Source organism: Pseudocercospora fijiensis, assembly GCF_000340215.1.
Source record: "Pseudocercospora fijiensis CIRAD86 unplaced genomic scaffold MYCFIscaffold_4, whole genome shotgun sequence".
NCBI classification, from domain to species: domain Eukaryota; kingdom Fungi; phylum Ascomycota; class Dothideomycetes; order Mycosphaerellales; family Mycosphaerellaceae; genus Pseudocercospora; species Pseudocercospora fijiensis.
Window position 1 is genome coordinate 2,690,959 of NW_006921535.1, and position 27,880 is coordinate 2,718,838.

A 27,880-nucleotide genomic window follows, 5' to 3' on the forward strand; every position below is an offset into this window, starting at 1 on the left:
TGGCCGTTGAAAGCACAGTGACAGGTGTGTGTGGCACTGTGACACAGTAGGGGTGCGTTTACTTGTAGTCGGTTTTCTCGTTACTGTAGGTTTGAAACTAACCCTCTTTTTAAAAACCTATTCGTTTACCCTACAAACCGGCAAAAGGAATCGGAACAGGTGTACCTAAGCTAAGCGCGAGCCTACTACTATTATCCGAGCGCGGTATACCTAGATAGATAGGCAATAGATATAGATTTCTATATTTACTTAGAATCGAGGATTTTACTACTACTAGTAATAGCGTATCTACCTCGTATCTCGTACCCTTATCGCGTCTCTTATATCTATATACTACTACTATAATATCGACTCCTAGCTTATTAAATAGTATAGATAATATAGTAGCTTTATTAGTTATAATTAGTACGATTACTAGTACTATAATCGCTATTTCTACCGCTCTCTTAAGACGCCGCTTAAGGCGTAAATTTCGGTAGTATAAACCGATTAGAGTAGTAAAGACTTTAATAGAGCCTAAGAAGGGTAGAAGAGAGGTATTTTAGTATCTATATAGTCCGCTAGACTACTATTACTATATAATAGGCCTATAGTAGGTAGTATTAAAGGATTTAATTAAGGAGTTAGAAAATCGAGGGCTAACTAGTAAAGGGCGTATCTCTACGGCTAAGAAAGTAATAATATTCTACGACTTCGTAAAGAATAACGCGTCGATAAGGCAGCTATAAAGGATATATTAGTACTCGATAAGGATCTTTAATAATATCCTTTAAGAGGTAGTTATTAGGGCTAAAGAGGCTATATACGTAATTAGTATATAACTAGGCTAAGTGAAGCTAGGGTCTTAGTGCCTTAGGTAGGGCTTAGCGCTTAGTATTAGGCTAACTAGCCCGCCTTCCTCCTTCTCCTCCTAGATCTCTATCGAATACTACCTATACCTACTACTACCCTATCTACCTGCTAATATAACCCTTCTTATACAGTATTCGATCTACCCTTTAAGGGTAGTAGCTAGATAGTCCTTATTTTAAGCTTTTAGCGGTATAGCTACAAAAACTATCGATCTAACTATATTACGCCTAAAAAACGGGACCTATACGTACTATTCTACTAAAACAACCGTACTAATTATTAAGCAAGGCCTTCTATACGGCCTATTACACTAAGTTAAGTATATTAGGCCGATACTCGCTAGTTCCGCTACATCCGCACTATAAGGGGCTATAATACATTATTAGTGCTACCCCTTATTATAATCGCTGGCTTATTACGAAGCAACAACAACCGCGGCGCCGCTAGCAGCGCTAGTAACGACAACGCTAGTAGCGTAGTACCTACTAAAGTGCCTACTAAAGCACCTGCTAAAGTGCCTCCTACTAAAGAGCCTACTAGAGGGCCTACTAAAGAACCTATAATCGAAGGGGATAACCCCTCGTTGCCTATTAACGACATTCTTAGCAATATTATTAACCGTCGATATAACTAACCCGCCTTTAGTCCCTAGCTAGTAGCGAGACTTTAGGAAGCTACCTAAAACAGCGCCGATTTAGAATCGCTAGAAAAGAGGATATTAAATATATTAATACTAGCGAGTGCCCTAACGATATTAGGGTCCTATTTATTAGCAACCTAATACCTGCCTTAGCTAATCCTATAGCTAACCTTCTTAGCGGTAATAACGATAAACCTGTGCCCCCTAATAGTATAGACCCTAACTAACTCGCTCGCATCCTATAGCCTATTCGCGAGACCTATATTAACGTATTTAAACACTACCTAGCATCGACGTTGCCTATATTTAAAGAAACGGACTATAAGATCGATATTATATAAGGCAAGGAGGTTCCTTTTAGTCCCCTCTACAACCTTAGTAAACGAGAGCTTGCTATACTACGTAAGTACCTAGAGGAAAACCTAGCTAATAGCCGCATTCGGTATAGTAATAGCCCTACTAGTATACCTATCCTATTCGTACTAAAGAAGGATAGTAGCCTGCGTTTATACGTTAATTACCGTAGACTTAATGCTATTACTATTAAAGACCGCTATCTACTTCCGCTTATTAATAAGACTCTCGATCGCCTTTCTAGCGCCTATTTCTATACTATATTAGACATTAAGGATACGTACTATCGTATCTGTATTCGAAAGGGCGATAAATAGAAAACAGCCTTCCGTACTCGCTATAGCTATTTCGAGTACTTAGTTATACTATTTAGGCTAGCTAACGCCCCTATAACATTCTAGTCCTATATTAATCGGGCCCTATTAGGCCTATTAGATTACCTCTGTATAGTTTACCTAGATAACATCCTAGTTTATATATACTTACCTAATATTGCGGAGCACTAGGCTATAGTCCGTAAGGTGCTCGATCGCCTAAGAATATATAGCTTATATTGTAAGCCTTCTAAATGTACCTTTGCTACTAAGGAGGTATTATTCCTCGGCTTCCTCGTATTAACCGAGGGTATTAAAGCTAATCCTAGTCGGATTACGACTATTACTAAGTAGCTAACGCCTACTAGTATTAAGGAGCTTTAATTATTCCTAGGTTTTACTAACTTTTACCGCCGCTTTATTAAGGGCTATTCGAGGCATATAATGCTACTAACTAAGCTTACTAAGACTAAGGCAAACCCTTCTAGAGAGTTCAAATAGACTAATAGAGTATAAGCCGCTTTTAACGGTCTAAAGTAACGCTTTACTAAAGTCCCCCTATTGCACTATTTTATACTAAGCAAGCAGATCCGTATTAAGACTAACGCCTTATAGTTTGCTATATTAGCTATTATATTACAACAATCGGACAAGGACTATTATTAGTACCCGATTGCCTTCTTCTCGAGGAAGATAATTAATACTAAGCGTCGCTACGAAACCTACGAGTAAGAGCTGCTAGCTATTATCGAGGCCTTTAAGTATTAGAGGCACTACCTCGATAGGGCTTAATATACGATTGTAAGAAGGGTTATATTAGTAGGTAGATAGGGTAGTGGTAGGTACGAGTAGTATTCGATAAGGAGCTAGAAGGAGAGGGAGGAAGGCAGGCAAGTTAGCCTACTACCAAGCGCCAAGCCCTGCCTAAGGCATCGAGACCCTAGCTTCACTAGAGCCCGGTCACATGCCAATTACGTATAACCTCTTTAGTCCTAATATACGCTTCCCTTCTAAAGGCCGCGCCCTCGTAGCCGGTCTTTGTTCTAGCCTCGACCTCTATTGCTACTAACTTAGCAGGTCTAATAAGCCGCCTAGTCCGCGCTAAATCGAACGTACAACTACCGATTATATAACTATATTAAACTTCACCTCCAACAACATAATGTACAACTCTAACTACGCTATCTCTATATATAATAAACTATAAAGTGATATGTATCTATAAGAATTGAGGGCTATCGACCAATTATAATACGAGCGCGTCTTCCCTACTGCAATAGGTAGACGTACGAGGTATTGTAGCACTGCCTCCGTTCTAAGTAATGTCGTACGAGTTCTTTACGTCTACTCTAATAGACCTAGAAATGTCCGCTCCGAGGGTTTATCCGTTCCGAGGGTTGTTCTTATTATTACGAGGGCTATTATTTACTATCGTAGTTTCGCTAGCCTAAATTAGTTAGGTTTAGTAGCCTTCAAGTGTTAACCAATTATATCTTTTCAAAAAACTTAGTTCTTCTAGTTTCTATAGGTGAAGGCTATTGTAAGTATAGTAGTAGAGGTTCGCCTCGCTTAAAGGATCGGAAAGATCGAGGAGTAACCTATTGTCCGCAAGATCGACCCCGGCTAGCTTAGCTCTATAGTTTTGCCCTTAGTTAGTCTATTAGTCGCTTAATCTTTTAACTTAGTTAAAGTTTTAACTTGGCCTTAAAGTTTTAATCAAACCTTTAACAGGCTCAAGGCTTTAATCAAAGTTTTAATTAAGGGTGCCTTAGGCTCGTAGTATAGGTAAGGTTGTGTCTATAGGCGTAGCGACAATAGCAAGTAATATTGACAATAGTAGCGCTAGTCGTCTTAGCGCTAACTTTACCTTGCTTTCGATTTCCTTCTTCGACTAACAATATACTCGGCAATACCGTTACTAATATAGCTATGTCCTTCCTTTCTTAAACAGCAATATACTCCGCAACACCGTTACTAATATAGCCGCGCCGGCCGCGCCGTTACAAGCGCGACGCCGTCCTTGCCGACCGCCTAGGCCCCGAGGCCTCGACAGAATAAAGGAGCAAGAGGGGGACCTATAGGGCGCGTTAGTAAAGAGGTGGATTCCTTAGAAGAGCATACAATTAATTAACGCGTCGTAGCGCGCTTATTAACACTCGGTGCGCGTTTACTATAGTAGTATAGTCTTATTGTCCCTCGTTGCTAACAATTGCTTATAGCTAATTAGTTAGTTAATAGCACCCCGGGGGTAGCATTAATCCTAGGCCTTAATAGTAACATTATAAGCTTTTAGTCTTCTTCTTGTTCTTTACACTAGTCCAATACTTATCTAATAACTTAGTTATATCTTTAAAAGAGTCTTTAGCTTCCTACGAGTCCTATTCAGGTAAATAGCCTTACTATCTTAGTAGGTACTCCTTCTTGCCTTGCCTAGTACGATGCTATAGGATACGTTCTACAGACTATAGCTCTTTACTATTAGCTAAGACTTCTTCTAACTTAGCAGGCGCTTTATCGCCTTCGCGCTAGTAGTATAGTTTAAGGAGGGAGATATAGAAGGTGTTATAGATGGTATAATAGGGTAGAAGCTATAACTAGTAGGCCTAGCCATTGCCCTTCGGTTCTCGGATACGAAATAGGCCAATGTATCTTAGTGCGAGCTTAGGCCTTGTTTTGCCGTTAGGTAATAGGTGCTTGCGGATACGGAGGTTCTTTATACTAAGCATAACTATGTCGCCTTGCTTAAAGGTTATTAGTGTATAGCGCCTATCGTAGTAGGTCTTTTAGTACTCTTAAGCCTTTGTTAACTTCTCGGCTATCTTAGTATAGATTTCTCGCATCTTCTGAACCCTCTTAATAGCCGCTAGTATTTCGGGTACTTAACGCGCTTCCCTTTCCTTGCGCTCGGCCTCGAGCGATAGTAGGTCCTATAGCATAGCAGCATTCTAGCCTATTATAGCTATATAGGGCGAGATCTTAGTTAATGAATGTACACTATTATTGTATACGAATTCTGTAGGCTGTAGGAGGTTACCCAATCCTCGGGGTTCTTATTAATGTAGCTACGCAGGTACTGCTATAGGGTAGCATTCTGCCTCTCTGTCTAACCGTTAGTCTGTGGATGGAAGGCTGTTAACAGCCGATGCTTTAGTCTTAGCTGTAAGCAAATCTCGCTCTAATAGTAAGATATAAATGTCGAGCCCCTATCGGAGACTATCCCCTTAGGGGTTCCCTAATAGGTACAGAAGATGTTACTCTATAGCGCCTCTACTATATTAATAGCAGTCTAGTCTTTCCGAGCAGGAATGTAGCGAGCACCCTTAGTAAATCGGTCTACAATAACTAGTATAGCGTTAAAGACGTCTTTGCTTCCTCTTCGCTTAGTAGGGGGAAGACCTGTAATAAAGTCTATTATAAGCTCTATAAAAGGCTTCTTTAGAACAGGGAGTAAAGACAACTCGCCAAATGGTAAGTGCTTTAGTGCTTTGACTCGCTAGCATACTGTATAGGTCTGTATATACTCCTTTATATACCGCTTACTATTTGGCTAGTAGTATGTGCGCGATAGTAACTCGTGCGACCTCTCTGTGCTATAGTGACTAGCGAGCTCACTATTATAGTGCCTCTTTAAAAGCTCTTATCGGATCGATTGTTTAGCGGGGATATAGTATCTGCCCTTGAACTTTAAGTAACCTTTATCGTCGATCGACTAGTTATTACTCTTGCTAGATCGAGTCGCCCGTCTACTTACAAGCTTATTAATGCGCTCGATAGCAAAGGCGTCCCTCTGCTAAGTACGTAATAGCTTATCTATAAACGATTGACTATCCCTATTCGCAAGGTCGTTTAATAGCACCCGTACTATCGAACGAGGTACGCATTGTATATATCTAATAGCACTAGCAGCCGGAACTACTACAACCTCTTCTGCAGTGCTATCGCTGTATAGGCTATTACTATAGATAGCAATGTCTTCAATCGAGTTATTATAGCTCGAGCGATCTACGTCCTTTCTAACGCATACTAGAAGAACGACAACTCCGCTATAGTATTTGTTGCCGCCGCGGGGTCCGGAAGTCCGCTTATCCTGCGTTTGCTTATTAACAATACGGGCTATAGCAATCTTATACTATAGGGTTAGAAACAAAGAATTGATATATTAGGTCTCGCTATCGTAATTAGGTCGCCTCGATAGGCTATTAGTAGGGTTGCTTACGCCTAGCCGATGTAATATATTAAAATCAAACCCGGCGAGGTAGACGGCCTATCTAGCCTGTCGACCTATAACCCTAGTAACCTTAGTAATGCTACGGAGGTTGTTATAGTCTATATAGACCTAAATAGTGTACTATACACTATCGAGATAGTGCCTCTAATGCTTAAAGGCCTCGACAATAGCTAGGAGCTCTTGCTCGTAGGTCTCGTAGCGACGCTCTATATCGATCATCTTTCGTAAAAAGAAGGCAATCGGGTGCTAGTAATAGTCCTTATCTGATTGCTATAACATAATAGCCGATATAGCGAACTGTAAAGCGTTAGTCTTAATACGGATCTGCTTGCTTAGTATAAAATAGTATAGCAAGGGGACATTAGTAAAGCGTTGCTTTAGGCCGTCAAAAGCGGCTTGTGCCCTATTAGTCTATTTGAACTCCCTAGTTAGGTTAGCCTTAGTTTTAGTGAGCTTAGTTAGGGGTATTACATGCCGTAAATAGCCCTTAATAAAGCGGCGGTAGAAATTAGCGAAGCCGAGGAACGATTGAAGTTCCTTAATAGACGTAGGAACAGGCTATTTAGTAATAGTTTTAATCCGATTAGGATCAGCCTTAATACCCTTAGTTAAAATAAGGAAGCTAAGGAATAATACCTCTTTAGTAGCGAAGGTGCATTTAGAAGGTTTGCAATACAGTCTATAGGCTCGTAGGCGGTCGAGGACCTTGCGTACTACGGCCTAGTGTTCTATAATATTAGGTAAATGTGTATAAACTAGGATGTTATCTAGGTAAACCACACAGAGATAGTCTAATAGGCCCGAAAGGGCCCGATTAATATAGGACTAGAATGTAGTAGGGGCATTAGCTAGCCTAAATAGTATAACTAAGTACTCGAAATAGCTATAACGAGTGCGAAAGGCTGTCTTCTATTCATCGCCCTTACGAATACGGATGCGGTAATAGGCGTCCTTAATGTCTAATGTAGTGTAGTAGTAGGCACTAGAAAGGCGATCGAGGGTCTTATTAATAAGCGGAAGTAGACAGCGGTCTTTAATAGTAACAGCATTAAGTCTACGGTAATTAACGCATAACCGCAGGCTACTATCCTTCTTTAGAACAAACAGGATTAGTGTACTAGCAGGGCTGTTACTATACCGAATGCGACTATTAGCTAGGTTTTCCTCTAGGTACTTACGTAGTATAGCAAGCTCTCGCTTACTAAGGTTGTAAAGGGGGCTAAAAGGAACCTCCTTGCCCTCTATAATGTTAATCTTATAGTCTGTCTCTTTAAACATAGGCAATGTCGATGCTAAGTAGTGTTTGAATATATTAATGTAGGTCTCTCGAATAGGTTCTAGTATGCGCCTAAGTTGTTTAGGATCTATGCTATTAGGGGGCACTAGTTCATCGTTATTACTACCGAGCAGGTCGGTAGTCGGATTAGCTAAGGCGGAGGCTAGTGTTAGGTTGCTAATAAACAGGACCCTAATATTATTAGGACACTCGCTAACATTAATGTGTTTAATATCCTCTTTCCTAGCGATTCCAAATCGCTACTTCTAGAGGCCTAGGTCTATAGCTATAGCGTAGTACTTAAGAACAGGGTTGCTAATAACAATAGCGGCTCCTCTATAAAGGTTGTCTATATCTACTACGTAGGCAGTGAAGTCTAGCAAGCGCTTATTTCCGAGGTCGTCCTTTAGAGCTATAGGAACATAGTAGGCCCTATAGGTTAAGTGCCGGGCGTTATTAAACTAAGTAAGGGTTAGCAGGTCAGTCTTCGGCAGTTATCGAAGGTCTAATTGCTTAGCTAGGCGATAGCTAATAAGGGCACTAACTGAATTTCCTGGATCTAGTATAACCTTAGTTTGATAGGTAGTACCCTTCGTATCCTATATAAGGTAGGAGCGTATTATAGCTAGCACAATATCGATAGTCTTACGCCGTACAAGGCCAACAGTTAGTACAGCGCTTACTCTTTTTTCGAAGGTTGGCCTATAGGGGTAGCGTTAGCTACTAAGAGGTGCTTTCGGTGTTTAGCGGAAGCACGATTAATTCGGGCCTAGTCCTTAGGTTTGTCGCATTAGCCTAGTAGATAGCTAGTACTATTACAATTAAAGCACTTCAATCCGGTCGGGAGATTGTTACCGTAGCTATTGTTACTGCTATTGTTAGTCGAGCGGTTAGCATTATAGGGATACGAGCCCCTTCTACGGCCCCTATCGCGGCCTCCTCTATATAGCCGGCGGCTACGGCCTCTTCTACGATCGTTACTGTTCCCATTGTTAGCATTATTATCCTAGTAGGAACCTTAGTTTCCTCCGCGGCTACGGTTGCTACGGTTAGTACTAGCCGGTCGGATCCTCGATTCTAGTCGTTATTAGAGCTAAACAGCCCGTTCGGCTGTTTCTACTTCGACTATAAATTAAATGCGTATTAGATTGGCTTGTTCGAACATACGGCGACGGTCTAATTCGAGGATAAGCTCCTATCTAAGTTTTAGGCGTATCTCGGAGATCTATATAGAATTAGTCTTAGGCGGAAGGTCGTCTTTAAGGGTTTTCAAATAGGCCTCGAATAAGCGGGCCGATTAATCAGTCTTTTGCTTAGCTCGAAGGTACTAATCCTAAGTATGTTGTTGCCTTAGTATAGGGTTTCTAAGGGTGTCTAGTATAATAGTTTTATAGGTCTGCTACTAAACAGCGGTCTAATCGTTAAGGGAGTCAAAATAGTTATCCTATATATGCTTTAGGTCGCTATTGATGTACTGCATAGCGTATACGACTAAGGAATAGTCGTCTAGTAGCGCTCTTAGTGCGTTGCGCTAGTTAAGTTTACAGTTACGAATGTAGTCGTTATACTGCTTTCGACTAGAGCTATTAAACACGGTACAGTCCTTAAGCTTAGTATCCTTCTTTTAGATAGGTAGTGAAGAAGGTCCTACTGTTAGCTTAGTAGTGGTTGTTAGAGATTCCTAGAGGCGGCGAATCTCGAGAAGATTATCCTTTAGCTATTATTCTTAACGTAAGGCAGTAAGCCTGTTTTAGGTAGCTTCTTGAAGTCTCGCTACTAGTTAGGGACTAAAGGCTAGCTAGCTATATCGACGGTTAACAATATTGTTAAGAATGTCGTCGATAGGCAATTCTAGGTCGTTACCTAGAATTGCGGGTTCTTCTTTAGTAGGTCCTATAATAGGCTCTTCGGTAGGAGGCACTTTAGCAGGTGCTTTAGCGGGAACTGTGCTACTAGCGTTGTTATTGCTAGCGCTGCTAGCGGTAGCGCGGTTGTTGTTTCGTAATAAACCGGCTATTATAAGGGGCGACACCGATAGTATATTATTAGCCCCTAAGATGCGGATATAGCGGAATTAGTAGGTATCGGCTTAGTATACTTAACTTAGTGTAATAGGCTATATAGAAGGCCTTGCTTGATAATTAGTACGGTTGTTTCGATAGAATAGTACGTATAGGTCCCGTTCTTCGGGCGCAATATAGTTAGATTAGTCTTGTTCGTAGCTATACCGCTAAAAGCTTAAAATAAGGACTATCTAGCTGCTACCCTTAAAGGGTGGATCGAATACTATATAAGAAGGGTTATATTAGTAGGTAGATAGGGTAGTAGTGGGTACGAGTAGTATTCGATAAGGAGCTAGAAGGAGAGGGAGGAAGGCAGGCAAGTTAGCCTACTGCCAAGCGCCAAGCCCTGCCTGAGGCATCGAGACCCTAGCTTCACTAGAGCCCGGTTACATGCCAATCACGTGTAACCTCTTTAGTCCTAACAACGATATAGGTCTATATAGACTATAACAACCTCCGTAGTATTACTAAGGTTACTAGGGTTATAGGTCGATAGGCTAGATAGGCCGTCTACCTCGCTAGGTTCGATTTTGATATATTATATTAGCTAGGCGTAAGCAACCCTACTAATAGCCTATCGAGGCAACCTAATTACGATAGCGAGACTTAGTAATCTATTAATTCTTTGTTTCTAACCCTATAGTATAAGATTGCTATAGACATTGCTATAAAGCAAGCGTAGGATAAGCGGACTTCCGGACCCTACGGCGGTAATAAATACTATAGCGGAGTTGTCGTTCTTCTAGTATATATTAAAAGAAAGGACGTAGATCGCTCGAGCTATAATAACTCGGTTAAAGATATTACTATCTATAGCGATAGCACTATAGAAGAGGTTATAGTAGTTCCGGCTACTAGTGCTATTAGATATATATAATGCGTGCCTCGTTTAATAGCGAGGGTACTATTAAATAACCTTGCAAATAGGGATAGTTAATCGTTTATAGATAAGCTATTACAGGCTTAGTAGAGGGACGCCTTTGCTATTAAACGTATTAATAGGCTTATAAGTAGGCGAGCGACTCGATCTAGTAAGAGTAATTAGTCGATCGACGATAAAGGTTACTTAAAGTTTAAGGGCAGATACTATATCCCCGCTAAACAATCGATTAGATAAGAGCTTTTAAAGAGGCACTATAATAGTAAGCTCGCTAGTTACTATAGCATAGAGAGGTCGCACGAGCTGCTATCGCGTATATACTACGAGCTAAATAGTAAACGGTATATAAAAGAATACGTACTATTATTAATATTACCTACTCGCTACTATTGCTAACCTTACTTGTTATCGCTACTACGCCTGCAAAAACAACCTTACCTATACTACGCTAACTAAGTTAAAAGATTAAGCGACTAATAGACTAACTAATAGACTAACTAAGGGCAAAACTATAGAGCTAAGCTAGCTAGGGTCGATCTTGCGGATAATAGGTTACTCCTCGATCTTTCCGACCCTTTAAGCGAAGCGAACCTTAACTATTATACTTATAATAGCCTTTACTTATAGAAACTAGACGAGCTGTATTTTTTCTAAAAAGATAAGATAAGATTAACAATTAAAGGCTGCTAAACCTAACTAATTAGAGCTAGTAAAACTACGATAGTAAATAATAGCCCTCGTAATAATAAGAATAACCCTCGGAAGCGGACATTGCTAGGTCTTTTAAGAGTAGACGCAAAGAACTCGATACGATATTACTTAGAACGGAGGCAGTGCTATAATACCTCGTACGCCTACCTATTATAGTAGGGAAGACGCGCTCGTATTGTAATTAGTCGATAGTCCTTAATTCTTATAGATATATATTACTTTATTATATACAAGGATAGCGTAGTTAGAGTTAGACATTATATTAGAAGGTAAGGTTTGATATAGTTATATAATTAGGTAGTTAAGTATTTAATTTAGCGCGAGCTAAGCAGCTTATTAGACTTGCTAAGTTAGCAACAATAGAGGTCGAGATTAGAATATAGATAGGCTACGAGGGCGCGGCCTTTAGAAGGGAAGCGTGTATTAGGGCTAAAGAGGCTATACACGTAATTAGCATATGACTAGGCTAAGTAAAGCTAGGGTCTTAGTGCCTTAGGTAGGGCTTAGCGCTTAGCGTTAGGCTAACTAGCCCGCCTTCCTCCTTCTCCTCCTAGATCTCTATCGAATACTACCTATACCTACTACTACCCTATCTACCTGCTAACATAACCCTTCTTATAGTAGTAAACTGCTCTATTATAATTTATATATAAAGTAACTATATTAAAGTCCCTTATAGTAATACCTTACTATACGAGAGAATAGCAAGCTTCGCTATAAAGGTAGGTAAATAGCTAGGTAAGTTTACCTTCTTCTATAGCGTACTCGGCGCTCTCGACAGTAGCTATATTATAGTAAATCTACCTACTAAATATTAGTCGTTATAGCGTAACGGAAAAGGCCCGGGATAGATATTAGCTAACGTTATAGCGGTATATAGAATTAATATAAAGTTATACTATATCCTAGTCCGTTATATAGGGTTAGCTACGGATACTACTATCTATAATAGAGCCGTTAGATAGGGAGGGTTTATCTAATATTATACCTAAAGGGCGCTATTATCTAGCCGACGCTAGCTATTCTTTTAGTAGAAAGCGAGTAATCGTACTATACTAGTATATAGAATATTACCTCTAAGAGACTATTAAGGTAGACTTAAGGCCTAAGAATAAGAAAGAGTTATATAACCTACGGTATTCTTAGCTACGTAACGTTATCGAGAGGCTCTTTAGCGTACTAAAGAGTAGGTTTAAGATACTTACTAAGGGCACGCGCGCTAGCTACTTACTTATCGCTTAGCTTAGGTTTATTACCTCTTACTTTGTTTTTTTACAACCTTTTTACAAACTATAGTATATAGTCGCTAGAGAGTAAGGGCTATCTATACGACTTCGACGATCTAGACGACGCTCTATCTAATAAGAAGTTAGAACCTATATAAAGAGCTTCTAGGGCCTAAGAATAGACCGAGTAATAAAGATGCTATTAGTAGCGAAGGATAGATATTAGATATTTAAAGAGAAATTGTTGTAAGGTATATAGGTATCTTATACTAGATACTACGAAAATAACGGTTTGGATATATATAGACTATAGGATACGCTAGATAAGTAGGTCGAGAGTACGTAGGCGCACTAATTAGCAATTAGAGGACATAAGCTTAAAGCGGCATTTATAGTAGCGAATCTACTATTTCTTCCTATTCGAGCCTATTTATAGTATTATCTATTCTTTCTTAATCCTCTTCGTAATAGCTTAATGTTATATTAGTACGGTTTTAGCGGAATAGAGTTTAGGTTTCGAGGAGTAAAGAACTTATATTTATATAAAAGCTAGTTACCTACGTTTTGTTAAAGCTTAGTTAATTGCTAATAAAATCAAATTAATTTAAATATCTAAGTTATTAGTATATAAGTACTGTACTTCTTAGTCTTACCTTCCTATCTTTAGTAAATAAGCTTCTATATAAATATAGCTAAATCTAATCTTAGCTTTTTTACTATTATAACTCTACTATCTATAAAAACCTCTTATTACTAATTGCTATAATACGTTAGTTAGTTGCCTACGAGCTGGGAGCGTAGATACTACTACTATTAAGCGTATTCTTCTTAAGCGCTCTACGCTACCTTAATTCGTCTAAGAAGGGTAGTAAAGTATCTCGAGAATAGCTCCTTCTTATTACTATCTTCGAGCTAGCCGATAGTAAGTTACGTATACTAGATAGACTCTTAGAGCCCTTCTTATTACTAATCTTAGCTAGAATTAGTATCTAATCCTCGAAGGTAATATTCGGAAAGGTAGCCTCGTCTATTAGTCGATTACTAATCTTTAAGATAGCTAAACCTATAGTAGTATTCGACTTCTTAATAGACTTTATAAAGGTCGGTAATATCTGCTAGAAGGGTAGTATAACCTTTTTTACTAAAGCCCTCTACTCCTTTATAGAGATACTACCTATTTTCTAAGTAGTGGCTTAGTAAGCGCCTTTGCCTTTACCTTCTTGTGCTTCTTAGTATTCTGCGCCGTAATAACCGCTTATTTCTCGTGCTCCGAGAGCTCGTTAGGGTTAGTATCTGCTTCTTTGCCCTCGTTCGCTATCTCGCTATAATAGCTGTTAGAACTGGCTTCTTCTTTCTTATATTCTTCCTCTCTGTTTACCTTGCTTCTAGAGTTAGTGTTAGTAAGCGCCTGTCTGTTTGCTATGCTACCGCTAGTCGCTGTGTCTCTTCTGTAGATATTCTCTATCTCTACCGCAAACTTCGGCGCCGTAAACTTATACTTCTAATACTCTTTATATACTTTAAAGTACGCCTTTATAATAGCTAGATCTTTAGGCGCTAGCGGATAAGCGCTATTCTAACTACTAAGGTATTTAAGGTACCTCGCGTAGGGCCTAAATTCCTTCTTTAACTTGCGCTATTTGCCCCTTAACGACTCCTATTTAAAGAATAGCTTATACTTTAATAATAGTACTATAGTAAGAGCGCGCTATTTAGGTACTTTAGTCTAGTTATCGGATATCTTACCTCTATTTTTAAGCTTCTTAAGTGCTAATAATAACGCTTTAATGTAGGTTGTCTTATATCTAGTAATCCTCGAAAACTACGGCCTAATAACTTTGTTTCTTTTATTTTCTTTAATTTTATCGACGATATTATTTTATTTATACTCGCTATCGGAGCTCTCTTTATAGGCGTCTTTACTATTATAACGATAGATAAGAGTTAGAAGTAATATAATAATAGATAAGCGATAGTAATAATAGCGATTATTAGTAATAGTAGTAGAAAAGCGATTTTCTATATAAACTTAGAATAAGTACGGATATCGCGGATACCTCGGGATCCCCTATTCCTATTCGTTTACTAAGAAACCCCGGTTTTTACGATATTCCGAGCATACGGAAAATCTATTCTTATTCCGACTAGGAATTCCTATTCCTGCAGTAGGCAAAGCGCACCCTAGTGACAGTTGCAACTAAGTTCCAATCTGCCGACATACCTTCACTAGTCGCCTCGCCTGCGTTTGCTGGTCCACATGCCGCGACTCGCTACGTCGTAAACGGCGTGCATTCCCACCTATACTGAACCCGGCGATGCACGTCTCAGCACAAGTGGCCTGAGGCTCAATGCAGCGTCACACTCACACACCCGACGTCCAAGTGCCGAGACCATGTGTGGCCCGCTGCAATGCCGTCCGCAAGGCAAGCCGAATACGACTGTCCGGTATGTAAATGGCTCTTGCGCCGTTGAGTTCCTGGTTACATACCGTACAGTATAACGCTGCTATGCAGCACCGGCATTAGTTGTTGTTCAATACTGTAGCAACACGGCCAACCCGGGCCTCCTGAGAGCTCGTGCTGACGCGAGATGGATGTACGGACTACGGAGCCAGGCATGCCCATCCTCGCGTCAATATCTTCATTGAGGTAATTTGAACAGGAAGCTGATGGCCTGATGCCTCTACTAAGTTCTGTACTATTTTACAAATGCCACTCATGCTATTATTGATCAGCGAGCGTAATGTGCCTCCTCCAGGGACGAACGTGCACACGTGCGAGCCACCCGATGCCATCCATGCAGTGTCTGCTCCAAAGCTACAACAGATCTGATTTTAGACATTAGCCGCATAAAGCGCTTCCCCAAGATCCTCATGAAAATGCTGACATACACAGACTGGTGCTATTTGGCTTCTTCAACGGAGACGGCGTTCGTACTCCTTGACGCGGTCCGACGCTGCCAGAACCAGCCTCCGCTCGACGCCGCAGCCTGAGCTTTCTCCTCGCCCTTTTTACCTACCACGATATCCGATTGAACTTTCTCTTGCGCGGGACTTCCCACCACCGGCGTGACCTTCCCTGTAGATGGAGTGTCAAGTGGATTGCCTCCATCGACGAAGGGTGTCGGTGGTAGCGAGAACATTGGGCTGCTAACTCCCGGGATTGTGGATAGACGAGCATTCTCTGCTTCTTCCTTCGCCGCCTGCGCAGCTGCTTGTGCTTCCTGGACAGCCTTTTGGGCCTCACCTTTAGCAGCCTCCAGCTCGGCCTGCATCTGTGCAATCGCCTCTTCTTGTCGGCGTTTTGCAACTGCCATCGCTTTCTTGACCTCGTCAAGTTCCTGTCGAGCCAGCGCCTCAGATGTCTTCGCATTGACAAGTTCTAGGACTAAGGCTTCCTCTGGAACCGGTTCATGCTGCGTAGTCGCAAAGACCTCCCGCGTGGCAAGAGACGAGGTCCTCTGCGAGAAGCCACGGCGATGCACCGTCAGTCTCTCACTGGTCTCAGGTACTGGGGACTGTGCCCCGGACGTAGGCGATGGATCAGCTGGTGAGTACCCAGGAGAAGCCTCGTGGTCTGTGCTACCCGTGCGGATGATAGGTGGTGGCGGTGGCGCCATGTCAGTGTAGATGGGCGTTGTGTTCCTCGAACTCTGACGCAGACTCTGTACTGAAGAGCTTGACTCTCGTCGACCAAGCTTCAGCTCACGCAGACCACCAGCATTCGCGACAGATCCTGCCGGCAAGCTGGAGACACTACCTTTCCTGCTTTGCGGATCCGCTGCAAATGTGCTCTGAGTCGGGACCTGTTGCAGACTCTCAGCCCGATTCAGCCGCTCCTTCCTTTCGACAGATCTGGCCTGAGCCTTGAGTTCCGTGAGCTGATGCTCCAGCTTTTGCCTTGCCTTGAAGTCGTCATTCACGCGTTGGCGTAATTCCCTAACTTCTGATCGGAGGTCATCGGCTTCGCTTTGGGAAGTCATCAGGGAGGCTTCTGAAGAGTCCAGCCGTGCTGCGAGATCTCGTGACTGGGACTCAGCAACAGCCAACTCTTCTCTTGTCCTCGCAAGAGTGCTCCGCAGCTGAGCTTTCGTCTCGAGGCTAGCAGAGAACCTGACATTGGTTTGCAACCGATTCTGGGCTTTCTCTACCAGGTGCTCAAGCCCGTCCTTTTCTGGCACCTTCTCGCTACCGTCAAGCTGAACGTTAGTCCAGTCCCCCACGCTCAAGGGACGGCTCCTCGGAGGAAGCTCAAGTTCATCTTTGTTTGCAGGCGGAGGCATGGTACGTCGTCGGTCATCCTTGTCGTCTTTCCTCAGCTTACCAACGATTTGCCGCATGACCTTCTGGTCTTCGCTGCGCTCCTCGCGTTCGCGCTGAAGCATTGCAGCAAGCTGTGCGTGCTCTCTCTGCATTTCTCCGATTGCAGTCAGCAGGTCCTCGATTTGGGCGTGAAGCTCCTGCTGCTGCAGGCTCGGGGTTGTGGCAAACATTGATTCGGCCTTGGACTTCGTGCTGACACTATTGGCAACGCTTTCTCGTATCGTGTCTTGATCGTTCGCGTTTGGTGTGTCGGGCTCTGTGATGGCCGTTGATGCTAAGCTGGGAGCCGAGGAGCCAGTTGTTGATGTGCTGTCTTCGCTGCTTGAACTCTCAACGACTCCAATGCTTTGCTTGCTGGGACTGCGTCTGAGAAAGCTCGATGGTCTGCCAAAGAATCCTGTTGACATGCTCGTTGCATTTTTATCAAGGGTGGGTGGTGACAGAGTGCTGACGCTTGGCTTTAGCATATGACCAACAGGTTTGCTGGGAGTCGAAGCGTGTCCAGGAGTCCACAACCGACCAAGGAAACGTGATGCTGCTGCTTGAACATCAGGCAAGAAACCAGCACTTTGTCCAACCGTCTCAGATGACTGATTCTCAAACTCTTTCTCCAGCTCAGACAAGCCAGCGTGTGTCACAATATCACCCAAAGATGTGAAGTCATCGACCAGTAAGTCGGCGTCGCCCCCGTAGACGTCCCACATCTCGCGTCCGAGTAGAAGCTGCATGACCTCTTCGAATTCACTAGTTGCCACCATCTTCTCCTCGTGACGCCTCATCAAAGATAACGCAACGCGCATCACAGTCTCATTCGCACCTTCCGCAAAGATCACATCGTAGATTCGGAAGAGCATGGGGAGAGGGCATGTGACTGCGAAGCAAGACAGGAACCATTGTGACAGATACGCAGGCTCAATGCCTAGGTGCGCAAGATGTTCGTGGAGTTTCGGGTGGTGTTGTTTCAGCAATGAGGAGAACTGGTATATTCGCATGTGCAAGCCGGACAGGGAAGGAAGGAACGAGGGTCGGAGGGAGTAGTGGTCCATGAGGCTGGAGGATGGTCAGCGTACAGTTCTCCGTATATCCATAGTTGCATGCTCACCGGACAAGGACGCAAAACGCTTCCCGCTCACCCATGTTCATGAGCAGCGGTCCAACCAAGAAGCCCAGGCCTTGACAATAGCCGATATCTTTGTCATGCAAGGAGAAGCATTGCAGCACTCTGCCAAGCATCTTCTGACCATCGCCTTCAGCATCCCTAAAGAGCTCGACGCCCGGAAATGATCGGCCAACATCTTTGTTGATGATGCCCTCGTAAGGACTCTTTTCACCAAGCAGTCGCTCATAAGCCTCCTCCAAGTCTCGATCTCGAGCGCCGGCCATTGAAGTCCACACTACGCCGCGTAGTGGGGGAGGTATGCCTGAGCGAATTTTGGTTGTGGTCAGGGTTGGTAAGCGGACTGCTGTGCTCGGGTAGTCCTGCACGAGAGCCGCCCAGAACTCTAGCTCGGTCATCGGTGGCACTTCATCAGGAATTCCAGTGTTGAAGGAAATGCTATACCGAACAGAAGGCGCGTCCCGGTCGGCTACCAGCTTCTTGATCAGCGCCATACTTGGCGGGCGGCTGTGTGCTCGTGCGCGCGACGACGGCTTGTTCGAAGCTGCCTTGGGGTCTGCAGCAAACTTGGCATTCTCCTGCTCCAGTCTTGCCAATAAGAAGGCTGTCGACTCATCCTCGACGCCGTCGGGCAGACTTCTGTCTTCTTTCTCCTGTTCTTCGGTCTTGTCAAGAGCCTGCCAGTCGACTTGGATGTCATCTCCTGAGGCATCAGAGCTGCGTCGACTCGGGCTGCCACTTGGACTTGTCAATGTCGGCGTTGAGATATAGTTGGGCTCTAGAAGGTCAATGCTATCCAGCGTAGCAGTGGTGGGTCGACGATCCATGCTGAAGTCGGTATTCGGTTCTTCAGCAGGGTGTCTACGCGTCTCCCATAGATCTCTGCCTTGGGTGAATTCGATGGCAGACATGGGCGTAATGTCCCCGTCGGTGGTGTCGAAGATGGTGGTCGGCGTGTCGCTGCCGTCAAACATTGTGCTCTGCCTCTCTGGTTGGGGCCATTTGTTCTGCAAGATATCTAAGCTGCTGACTTTGCGTAGGTGTCGACGGACACCATTCACCCGTGGCGTCGCCAGGACGTCAGTGACTTGCTCTGTGCTCAGATGGTCGTAGTCCAGACTGCTTTCTGACAACGCGATGCTGGTCATGCTATCCCGGCATACGTCATGCTCTTCATTTGGCGTTGTCGGCGTGCTGGGGCCCTTTGGCGTCTCGGGCTGCGGCGATGAGGACAGTCGGGTGTCGTCGAAGGGCTCGTCGTGCAGGGTGGTGGTGCTGATGAAAATGGGGTTGGTGGTCTCCTGGGTAGGAGTAGGTAGGTCGCTATCGTTGCTGGAGCTGGAACTGGAGCTGGTATCGACTGCGTCTGGTGTCTCTGGTCGGCGTGTGTCTCGTGCCCCCGTTGTCTGCTCAACCTCCGTACCGGCTGCAGCAGACATATCCTGTTCGGCGAGATGGCGGTGGGTGTGCTGGATGTCTGGCTCTGGCTCTACCAAACAAGACCCTCTCCTCTCCTGCGTCGATTGAGTCTCCTGCATCTCATCCACGCCCACGCCCATGTTCACGTTCACGTTCACATTCAGGCGCTGCTCGTTCTCCTTCTCACTACTCATCACCCAAACAACAATGGGCTCTGGGCCGGCAGAACCCCCGTAATAAGATGAAGCACAACCTTAAGGCACCTCTGTATCGATACGCAGCTACATGGATCTGCTGCTGCATCTCCTCCCCAGATCTCGCACGCAAACAAGGAAATCGAGGTCAGATCGGATACTGACACGAAGGAGTGGACGGTGCACTGCGCTGCACGCAAAACGAGTGAGCGGCGTGGACCAAGAGTTGCTGGAGTGAAACACGCACCAGATGTTCAAAGGGGTCCCCACCAAGCATCAAGCATGAGCCAGGGAGCGCTAATCAGGGGCTTTTGATCCACCGATTCCAACCCGCAAGAAAAAGCCGGCGCGACGAGCCGAGCCGAGCCGACACGAGCCGAGCCGAGCCGCTCACCTTCCCATCTTCATTTCCCATCCGACAAATAATAATGACCACATTCGTCGTTGCAGATCTACTACACTTCGTTTGACCTGCTGGGTGAAGCGTCAGCTTATTCCCCATCTTCATAGAGAATCTGATGGCCAATGGCTACATCCGCAAAGAACCTGAATCAGGTGCTGTATACACCGGCAAGGCCCACCAACTCTTCTACAATGACATGTCTGAAGAAGCTGCTATGGATGGCCACGCCACAGAGCTAGGTCTATCGTCCCTGCACCTGAAAGTCAGTGCTACGAATGTCAGCAAATGTTCTTGCGCTGAACGACTTCGGACAAGACAATCGTGATAGCATTGCTACGTTCGAGACCGTGGCTTTGGCTCCGGTCTGATAATGAAGCCATGTCTGGCATACCGGCATACCAGGCTTTGGGAGATCTGGATGGCCTGGCACGACTTCTCTTGCTACTTCTTTGTTTCGCGCCAGCAGACTTGGCTGCAGGGCCGGATGTGAATGTTGGTGGTCATAACAAAGAACAATTTTCATTGTCTCTGGTTGGTGATTGCGCAGAACCCCAGTAGGTCCCTTGCAGCTTCGCGGTATTGGAGAATTGTTGGAGTCTTGAAGAGGTTACGGTGTAGAGGAGAGATGCCGCCAAAGTCGAGAGCGGCGAAGGCGAAAGCTAATGGTACAGAAGACGTATCACCAGCACCGTCAGCCTTGGGCAAGAGACCGCGTACTGGCATCGCGGAGGGAAGCCAGACTGCTGTGCCACCTCCGGATCCGGACGTGGCTTCAGCCATCGTAGAAGCTGATGATCAGAGAGAAGAGCCTCCCGTGAAGAAGAAGAGGAAAAAGAAGGGATCTTCTCAAGCAGCCGCTGGTGCTGGCATAGCACGTGGCGCCTCAACAACCGCTAAAGCTGCTCTTTCTTCATCGAAGAAGCCACTCGCAACTGCACCTGCGCCTAAGAGGAAATTGTCCAGAGAACTAGATGGTCTCAAAGATGGCCGGAGCGAGCCCGATGCATCGGCATATGGCAGAGACTCTTCTGATACTGAGGGCAAGCGTCGCTCAAAGAGGCTCAACAAAGCTGTGCCTCCAGCGTCAAATGTCCAGCAGCTACCACTTCCCGTGATCGTCGAGGAAGAAGAGCAAGAAGAGAACGGCCCGTCAAGACGATCTGCGAACGGAGGGCAACAAGCACCGCTTGCTCAGAATTCTCATGATCCGGGTGCGGTGATCGAAGGTGATGTCGACGATCAGCCGCAAGATCCTGTCTCACGCCGGGCCACAAGTCCACGAAGCACACCCAGTTCAAATAGGCGAGACAAGGAGGGCTTAGATGCTTCTCGCGAAGATCTCCGCAATTTTCGGCCCGCCGCTCCCATCGATTTTAGTACCATTGATGTTGAGGAAATATATCGAAACTTCGCTCCTTACGGTGGAGGAAGACTACAACCTCATTCCTCCGAAAAAGAGGTACGAGAACGATATGAGCGCGAGAATCCCAGCGTTCGCTACACGGACTCCAACCAGATACCGCCAGACCCCAGGGAGCCTAAAGACCCTAGCGATGGCGATGGCGATGGAGATCGTGGGCTTAAGCTCTTTGCTCCCATCGAGCCAAAGTATGCTGTTCGTGCGCGAACGAATGATGCAAAAGCTCGTTGGCATGATGATGGCTGGGACACGGTTTGGTCTACTCTGCGCGCTCACAATCCACCAGATCGCATCTATGAGATGTACGACTATTGTTGGAGGGATTCGTGTCAGTTGAGAGACAGGGCGTATTTCGCAGACATTCCAGACTGGCCAGCAGGTACTTTGCCATCGGCCTTCTTCCCACAAGTTCGCAGGGCAGTCGAAGTCGCCATGATGGAATCTTTGGTGCCGCAATGGAAAGAGCAGATTGTCTTAACTGGGCAACAATTTGGCGACGCAGGTGCGCGGGATCTGGAACAGAAACTGGCTGCAATGAAGAATGGTGTCGGGAATGGGACTAAACGACCGGATATTCCAAGGGATAATGATATGTTCGAGGCTGAGTGGGCTGGTCGACTTCAGCAATTCGCACAAGGGAGCTTGGGCCCACTCCGAGAATCGACACGGAGGACACAACACAGGCTCAAAGCAGCGCATCGGCGTGCCCTCAAGATTCGCAGCGATTATGATATCCGCGTTCGTCCTCCAATCTTGAACGATGGAGTTATCCACACGTCTATGGAGCACTACTGTAATCGTCTTCACGTAATCTTGCGTCAAACATTGATCGACTATATCAAGCCAGTCTGGCCGCCAGCTCCACGGAGTCCTCGCACCACAGACCGATATAATCGAATGATATACAGAGTCGTCCAAGGTCAGAATCCCTACCCTCCTGGGCAGGCTTCACCAAAAGAGCTGGATTTCGTAGATATTGCGACAAAAGAGATCGGATTCGATCATGTGCGCAGCCAGCAAGATCCAGGCCGCTGGGAATACAGGGAGCACCTCGGCAGTGGTTCCTTTGACAGGTGGGAGTCTGGGTTTGCTATAATGAATTCGGCAAGATCATTGACAGGCTTGCCATCAAAGACACGTATCTGGCAAGTACCAAGGGACTTGGGTTCAATGCTTGGAAACAGGCAGGCTATGTGAGGAGACCTATGGTGATTTCATTTCTGTCAGAAGACAATGTTGCTGACTCTTTTTAGTGGTACAAAGACAAGAACGACAAGATCCCAAAGGAGTACGCAGCTTTGGCCATGCTGAACAGCTGCGAGAGCTCTGCAAACATCGTCCATTGCAGGGCCTATAGTGTCTACGATGAGAGAGGCATGTACAGGCTATACACCGAGTACTGCGGACACAATGATCTGGAATACACGATCGACAGATATCGTACGCTGGCAATGCTAAATGCGGACATGGCAGCCATCGGCGGAACAAGTCCAGAACAAGCGTAAGTACATATCAAACACGACCTCCCAAAATGAAGAGTACTAACCACTTCCTTCTCTAGCCGTATCCCAGACCGAGTTCTCTGGTGCATCCTCGAAGCCTTATCCTCCGCCGCCTGCCTCATGGACCTAGGCTACATCCCAACCGGCGACCCAGACACAGACACCCCACCACCAAACTTCCAGCAGATGCTCCATCGCGACATCAAACCCCTCAACATCTTCCTCTCCACCCCTCGCTCCGACAACCACTGGCCCAAAATCCCTACGCCAAAACTTGGAGACTTCGGCGGTGTAATCTTCTGCGACGAACCCGAAGCCTCAACACAAATCTACGGTACACGTTGCTACACATCCCCCGAAGTCCTACGAAGAGGCATCCCTCACCCCATCACTCCGAAAGCAGATATTTGGGCAATTGGACGCGTCATGTTGTCGTTGATCAATTTGAATTTTCAGGATGATCATGAGTTACTCTCAAGAGAGTCGGAGGTGGATTTTGTGAAGACGCCGGATTTTAAAGCTGGGGCGGAGGAGGGTAGACATCCTTTGCTTTGTGAACTGATCAGAAATTGTTTGAACCCTTTGCCCGCGGATAGGCCGACAGCGAAGGAGCTTTGGATGAGGGTTTGGAGGGAGGTAGGGGTTGAGGAGCCGATGACTAGGATAAGGTGGGAGGAGGATGAGATGTTGATGTTTGAGAGTGACAAGTATGAGGCTTTTGCTTCGTGAAGAGGCTTCAAGGGCCACGAGGATAGGAACTCGTGTTGGACGATTGAAAGAGGTTGAGAAATGTGCTATGAACATGGATTTCGCCGGTTCAGGCTGAGCTGCTGTTCACGCTGAGCTTGCTGAAAAGAGTCTTGCTGCTGTTCCAATCGCTGTATCGTAACATGCATCGGCATCAGGCACTGTCGCGGCTCTCCCGCTGGTTGTACAATACAACCATATACCTCGTCGATCCTGTCGCACGATTTTGCAACCTTTCTACTCCTCACGCCACGCTTACCCAGCCAGCTTAGATCAAATGCTTACTCCTGAAGTATGCCCTCAAGTACACAATCTGCCACACACCGAGCGCAACCAGCATTCCCATAGTGCCAATAGCAAACCACTTGACTCGCTCGTTGGTGCTCTCATTGGTATCTCGTAGCTTCATCTCTCGTCCTCGCAAATAATCCAGCTCTTGCACAATCTCGATGGCAACTTCGCTTATCCTTCGCAACTCGGCTTCCACAGGCTTCAGCTTCTCGCCAGCTTGGATGGCAGACCAGTCTTTTGCGTCGGCGCCAATGTCAATGTCGAGCTCGACGTGGCGGGATGGGCTGATGCCGGCGTGTGATGAGAGGATGTTCTCGAAGCAGACGTCGAAGGCGCTGTCGGCGTGAGCAGTGAAGGCTGTGCGCGATTCGCCGGCGACATCGCGAGGGCGGGCGTAGTTGTTTCCTACTGCGTCTTTGATCTGGATAGATAGATAGAGCATTAGTATAGATAGATAGCTGTTGCGCGCCCGAATGAATTCGCGACGTACATGCATATTCAAGACCTGCCCATCGCCCTTGTTGCCGCTAATAGTCGCGGTCACGACGACCAATTGATCTCTGGCGACAAAGTTGCGGATGCATCGTTGAAATGATGCTGCCTCGGGGCCGGGATGGGCTTGGATTTCGAACTTGAGCGCCGAGATAAGCGGTAGGACGAATGCCAGCAGTATTCGCAGAGACATTGTTATTGTTGCCATTGTGCGTGCGATGTGGTGAGCAATGGGAAGAAAAGTGTGCTCTCCTGCTCCTGAATGCTGGTGAACGACACTTGGAAGTCGCGTGCGTTCTCAGGGTCCAATCTTTGGATGCCTCAGGTTTTGCTACAGGAGAGACATCAAAGTCTGGTTCGCAACCTCCTTTTCATTTCACATCCTTCACAACACCTATTGTGTACCATATCGGCCAAGATGGAGGCTAGTTCCTATAAGTACCCGCAGACATGCATGTGATTTGGTTTCCTGACCACCCTCCTCGGACGAGATACCTTACCTTCCCGACGTCTACACAGCTCTGTCTGCTAGTCTATAGCTATGCTCATTGCCTTGGAGAGAGGGCTTCGAAAGCACGCAGCTATTGCGGAGTCGCTAAAGGACACAAAACACCTATAGTCTTTGTGCCGGGCTCTTGGAAGTGGAACCGGAAGACGAGACAAACTTAGACTCCCATAAAAGAAACTCAAGTCGGAATTGCATTGGAAAAGATATCGCTAATCCACAAGAGACAGTCCACCCTCATCATCATCTCTACTCTATGCTCGATTTACTCCGCCTCGCTCGTGAAGTTCGTCTGCGTCAAATTCGTATCACCAGGCAAAATGAAAGGCTTGACCTTGGGCAACCTATTCAAAGTATCCTCCGAAAAGCCCAAATGATCCTTGACAATCTGCTTTGGAGTGAGACCGAGCCATTGTGCGACCGAAATATCGTTATACGCCGGGGCTTGGAGCACCTCTGAACATCAGAAAGTCAGCGCATCATATTCAAACATCACTTCCAGGTGCTCGCAACTCACCAAGGTAGATCAGATCAGTATTTCCAGTATTCTCAAGATAATGAGCTGTAGTCACCGGCACATATCCCGTATCACCAGCCTGGAAATTGAAAGTGCTGGAACTCTGCGGAGCCTGGTATACTGTCAACCGACCTTGTCCAGCGATGATATAATCCCATTCGTCGGAAGTTGTATGCCAATGCAGCTCACGCATGGCTCCTGGCTTAACCGTGAACAGCGCTACGGCAAAGTCCTTCGCGATTGGGAATGTTACAGAGTCCAAGATTTTGACGCTGCCGCCTGGGACGGTATAGGGTTCCTGCTGAGAGAAATGGTAGCTGTAACTCACTTCCTGTGGAATGATGCCGGCCGGACCAGTGACATTCTGCTCAGAGATGTTGGCTGGCGCAGGTGTGCCAGGGAAGATGTAAAGCTGGCCCTCAGGAATATTGTCGAACGCGCTTGTGTCGACTCGAAGGTCTTTGGCGAGCACGGATTTCGGATTTCTTTCAAAGAGCTCGGAGACGAGGAAGGTGTTGTCTTCGCTGAACTCGCCGCTGTCGAAGACGAGAAGGAACTCGCAGCCGTCCCCGTGAGCCTGGATCGAATGCGGGACGCCGGCAGGGAAGAACCACACGTCACCGGCTTGGAGATCATCGGTAAAGGTCTGACCTGCTTCGTTGACGGACGTCACGCGGACAGAGCCATTCAGCATGAGCGACCACTCATTTGCCTGATGCCAGTGAAGTTCTCGGTAGGCATTAGGCTCGAGCATCATGTCAACACCAGCCATCTCAGTGGCGATGGGCAATTGCTCCACATTCTGCTGACGTGCCCAGCCAGCTGCCTCTTTACCATGTCTGTTGTGTGAGAGAGCGAGGGGCCATTTTGCATTAGGAACATCGCCTGAGTCTGTGCCAGGTGGCGCGTAAAGATCCGGATTCTGCTTCTCGAGCTGTCGATTACGTGGACCAGGATCGGTAGGCGAGTTGGTGCCACCTCGGATGGGCTGGGGATTCTCGACTGAGGCGAGGTCCAAGTAAAGACCAAGGTCTGCGTCCTCGGACTGTCCTGCTGCGAGCTGAAATTGGTCTTCGGGGACTGTTGCTGGGAGCGAAGTGTCTACTGGGTTTGCAGGATTGTACCCAATCAAACTCTTTGATCCTCGTTGAGCTCCGCTCGCACCTGGTGGACCAAATGCTGTCGCTGTAGGTACATCAAGTCCAGCCCATGCTGGCGGTGCACCCGTTCCACCTTCTTGTCGCTTTTCACGATGCCAAACGTCTGGTGGTGGCTGTGGTCTTGGTGCCGCGAAACTAAGCGGCACGAGTGTTGCAAAGATCAGATATCGATGAGCCATGCTTGGAAGACTCTGATTGAAAGGTGTGGTAGAGTGATACTGAAGGAGATCTGGGTGCAACTTACCTCCCGCCCCCATCGAGTTTATATCTAATCCGTCGTGTAGACATGCGGGAATGAGGAACTCAATGTCTCCCGCTTTGATGCCATTCCTGGCCCAGCTGAACGTTCCGCAGCAGCCACACGCGTAGGCATTGCAGCATCGCGCGCACGGCACGCGTAGCAGTTTTCGTCCGGCTGCTGCGTCATCATCCACACACGGTCAGCTGGTGCTAACGTCTTGCCACGAGCTTGGAAAAGGAAGGTAACCTGATGTGAGTCTCCAGGATGAGTTGGCTCGCGGTAGTGTCGGGTGCCTGGCGGTCGGCACATTACCGATGTGCGGTTGGAAGTGCCGCCGACTCTGAAACCATATAACATGACGCGAGAGCTGATCGTGCTGAGCCAGCTGTGTTGGACAAGTGATGTTAGGCAAAGACAAGGTTATTGCTAAGCAACCTTAAGCCTGCTGATGGAGGCGACAATTGGTCAGGACTAGAAGAAGCATCAGACTTTGACGTTTGGCAACAAGGCGGATGCCCGTCCTCGTGCATAATAGCGCCGAGTTGACAAAGCCGCGACGTAGATCTGTGATGAGTATTAAGTAATAGCAGCGGATATGTCGGGAGCCCGGAGATCAGAACTGGAGGTAACATGAACAAGTCGGAAGTGGTCTGTAAGCGCGAAGAGCTCCACCAGACACATCTCAATAATGGTTGGAAGAAACGTGCCCAAAATTGTTGCTGTTCCTCGCATGCACCTCTCCATCACTCAAGCCTTTTGTCAAGCCTTTCGAGGCAGGCTAATGCCGCCTAGTAGCAACGATGCTTGTCGACTAATTGCAAAAATGCATTTTGACGTTGGCGTAATGATGAGGTGCGGTCCGGCATATCATCCAGAAATCCCGGTAGATGGTTTGGTCGATCTTGCTGTGTACCTGTCGATAATTGTGCAGGCCAAACATAACACCATCAAAGTTTCAGCTGCATTTAATGCTGGGCTGGCTGGTACAGGCATGTCGTGCATACAGT

The 27,880-nt window shown here is 46.0% G+C and overlaps 4 protein-coding genes across 4 annotated transcripts; 1 reads left to right on the plus strand and 3 right to left on the minus strand.

Moving 5' to 3' along the window:
• Positions 1-15,865: 15,865 nt before the first annotated feature.
• Positions 15,866-18,773, minus strand: MYCFIDRAFT_106564 (uncharacterized protein; the record flags this gene model as incomplete). Its single annotated transcript, XM_007928235.1, has 4 exons — positions 15,866-16,053; positions 16,201-16,336; positions 16,394-17,915; positions 17,968-18,773. Coding segments are annotated over 4 exons (2,652 nt in total), but the record flags the coding sequence as incomplete, so codon positions are not given.
• Positions 18,774-19,686: 913 nt separating this feature from the next.
• On the plus strand, positions 19,687-23,706 carry MYCFIDRAFT_174588 (uncharacterized protein; the record flags this gene model as incomplete). The annotated part of the gene is made up of 11 exons (XM_007928236.1): positions 19,687-19,775; positions 19,802-19,829; positions 19,856-20,059; positions 20,108-20,319; positions 20,343-20,484; positions 20,510-22,503; positions 22,539-22,583; positions 22,607-22,640; positions 22,672-22,919; positions 22,956-23,645; positions 23,676-23,706. 11 exons carry the CDS (start codon positions 19,687-19,689, stop codon positions 23,704-23,706), a joined length of 3,717 nt encoding a protein of 1,238 aa, XP_007926427.1.
• A 229-nt stretch (positions 23,707-23,935) lies between these two features.
• On the minus strand, positions 23,936-24,658 carry MYCFIDRAFT_65779 (uncharacterized protein; the record flags this gene model as incomplete). The annotated part of the gene is made up of 2 exons (XM_007927743.1): positions 23,936-24,379; positions 24,449-24,658. 2 exons carry the CDS (start codon positions 24,656-24,658, stop codon positions 23,936-23,938), a joined length of 654 nt encoding a protein of 217 aa, XP_007925934.1.
• Positions 24,659-25,117: 459 nt separating this feature from the next.
• Positions 25,118-26,845, minus strand: MYCFIDRAFT_89337 (uncharacterized protein). Its single transcript, XM_007928237.1, has 2 exons — positions 25,473-26,845; positions 25,118-25,411 (listed from the first exon to the last, which is right to left on the minus strand). The coding sequence occupies exons 1-2, from the start codon at positions 26,809-26,811 to the stop codon at positions 25,221-25,223; spliced, it is 1,530 nt and encodes a 509-aa protein (XP_007926428.1). The 5' UTR covers positions 26,812-26,845; the 3' UTR covers positions 25,118-25,220.
• Positions 26,846-27,880: the final 1,035 nt, after the last annotated feature.